Below are 2,035 nucleotides of genomic sequence, written 5' to 3'. Positions count from 1 at the left end.
TATATACGTATATGTATGTGTGCGTATATACATATCCATATATGATCTTAAAATATTTACATTATATCTATGGAAAGCACAGAATAAATGTGAAATTATGAGAACAAAATAATTATCTAATTCGTTGCGATCACTTGGCAGTCTAGTTACCAATTAACCTGCAAACTTAAATCTACTATCTAAAAAGGAAGAACACACAATGTAGTCGTTGACAGCCCTAAAAAAGTTGAGTATTAGTCATATGTCTGAATGTTCATTGTTTACAATAACAATACTTACCTCTTCCGACAGTTGATTAACCAGCTCAGTCATGCAATCACTGGCCTTTCTTAAGTAGCAATAATGTATACCATCTGATGGTGGAGTTTCTTTAGAACACGCCTCTGGATAAGGACAGGGTTTTTCAAAACACATAGCACGAGCACACAGAACTTCATATTCTCTTTGCTTATAATTCTTGAGCAGTACAGAATATATACTGAGTGCTTTATACATTGATGACACAACAGACTGCAATTAAGATTTGTCATATATATTTCACAATATATGATCATTTCATATAATACATCAACTCTATGTAAAAATAAAAGTAATATTTTATTATAGACAAAAATCTTTTATATGTACTAACCTGGAATGTGAAAGTTTTAACCGTCATATCTATGTAAAAGTACAATTTCGGAAATATTGCGTTCCATTTATTGGACATCGATTTAGTAAAGTGACGGCAGTTTATAGTGGGCAACAATACATTGTTTTTACACTGTGCAAAAACATAAGAAACAATTACTAACAGATTTTGTGATTTTCAAATGATGATTTTATACATTATGGCATAGAAATATTGATTAAGAAGTGAGGTACTTTATTTTACACAATTCCGTTTCTGAAAATATTCGTCGATATCAGAACTTAATTAGTGTCGCTGACACTGATATCATAGAGATATTCATTATATAATAAGAAACTAAAAATGAAGGAGTAAAGAATTTAGTGATAACTCACATAATAATCCATTATCGCGTTTGCAGTTTTTCCAGCGTCTTGTGTAATACACAGTGCCAAGTTGGCGCGAACTCGTTCATCGAATGATGTAGTGGATTGTATAGGTGATACGTCAATCAATACAATCCATATCGCTAAACATAAGGCTAATGTAAATTGACAATCTTAAGTAAGAAACACATAGCTAAAAAATATCAATATAGATATGTAAATTACGAAATCCTATTGTCTGAACATCTGATAAATACTTCAATATCAACAGATTACGTGTGATTTAGTTCTTACTTGTGTACTTTTGAGAAATAATGAGCTTTTTGCTCACAAATGACTTATAAATATTACTAATTTATTGTTTAATACTGTATTTATATCATACTTAATCGTATCACGCAGGCACACACGCACACACACACGTACACACGCACACACACACACACACACGCACGCACGCACGCACACGATCGCACACACACACGTTGGTATGATAAACAAGCGTAATCGAATATGATACTTACAAATGCCCATACCTTCTAGAGATTTTCTAGAAAATACAAGGTAAGGTAAAATTTGAAGTACAGGAGCTGTACATTTCGGTACACACCAGGTGAACAGTGTATATTTATGAAACGTTTGTTGCAGACATTCGGTTTAAATGCAACTCAGTGACTGACGTTAATGCAATTAACCTGGGTATGTAACAGAGTGTAGGCGATAAATTACGAGATTTCAGTTATATTCTCAGCACTAAATCACTCAGTTTGTTTTAAAGATGCATGAATTATATAATAAAGCAAAAAATAAAATATTTTATTTTACTCCTAGTAGGTCGCGTGTTATCCTATTTATAAAAAAATGTTAAGAATATCGGTTGGAAGTAACAGAAAACAATATTTATTATATTGAACAAATATGTTTAACGTGCTTTTTATACAATAGCCAGCAAGTGATAAATGTAAGTGATACACATCTAGTTTACACAAGTATGAAATATATGCCACCATGGTATGCAATCGATTAATTATGTGAATGT

At 31.8% G+C, this 2,035-nt stretch overlaps 1 protein-coding gene across 2 annotated transcripts in view; it reads right to left on the bottom strand.

Annotated features, from left to right (window-relative positions):
* Nucleotides 1–1,697, bottom strand: part of LOC106873702 (uncharacterized) — a 4,732-nt gene extending 3,035 nt beyond the window's left edge. The window contains exons 1-4 of one of the 2 annotated variants that reach the window (XM_014921176.2): nucleotides 1,521–1,697; nucleotides 1,006–1,151; nucleotides 632–763; nucleotides 280–510 (exon numbers count right to left, since the gene is read on the bottom strand). In XM_014921176.2, coding sequence (XP_014776662.2) covers nucleotides 280–510; nucleotides 632–763; nucleotides 1,006–1,151; nucleotides 1,521–1,530 — 519 coding nt within the window. In that variant the 5' untranslated portion in view covers nucleotides 1,531–1,697. The remainder of the gene's footprint in view (nucleotides 1–279; nucleotides 511–631; nucleotides 764–1,005; nucleotides 1,152–1,520) is intronic. The other variant, XM_052968440.1, reaches the window with a different exon arrangement.
* Between the last annotated feature and the right edge of the window lie 338 nt (nucleotides 1,698–2,035).

This window comes from Octopus bimaculoides, chromosome 6, assembly GCF_001194135.2.
Source record: "Octopus bimaculoides isolate UCB-OBI-ISO-001 chromosome 6, ASM119413v2, whole genome shotgun sequence".
Classification (NCBI taxonomy): Eukaryota; Metazoa; Mollusca; class Cephalopoda; order Octopoda; family Octopodidae; genus Octopus; species Octopus bimaculoides.
Note: the sequence above shows the minus strand (reverse complement) of the source record. Positions and strands in the feature narration are given on the sequence as shown.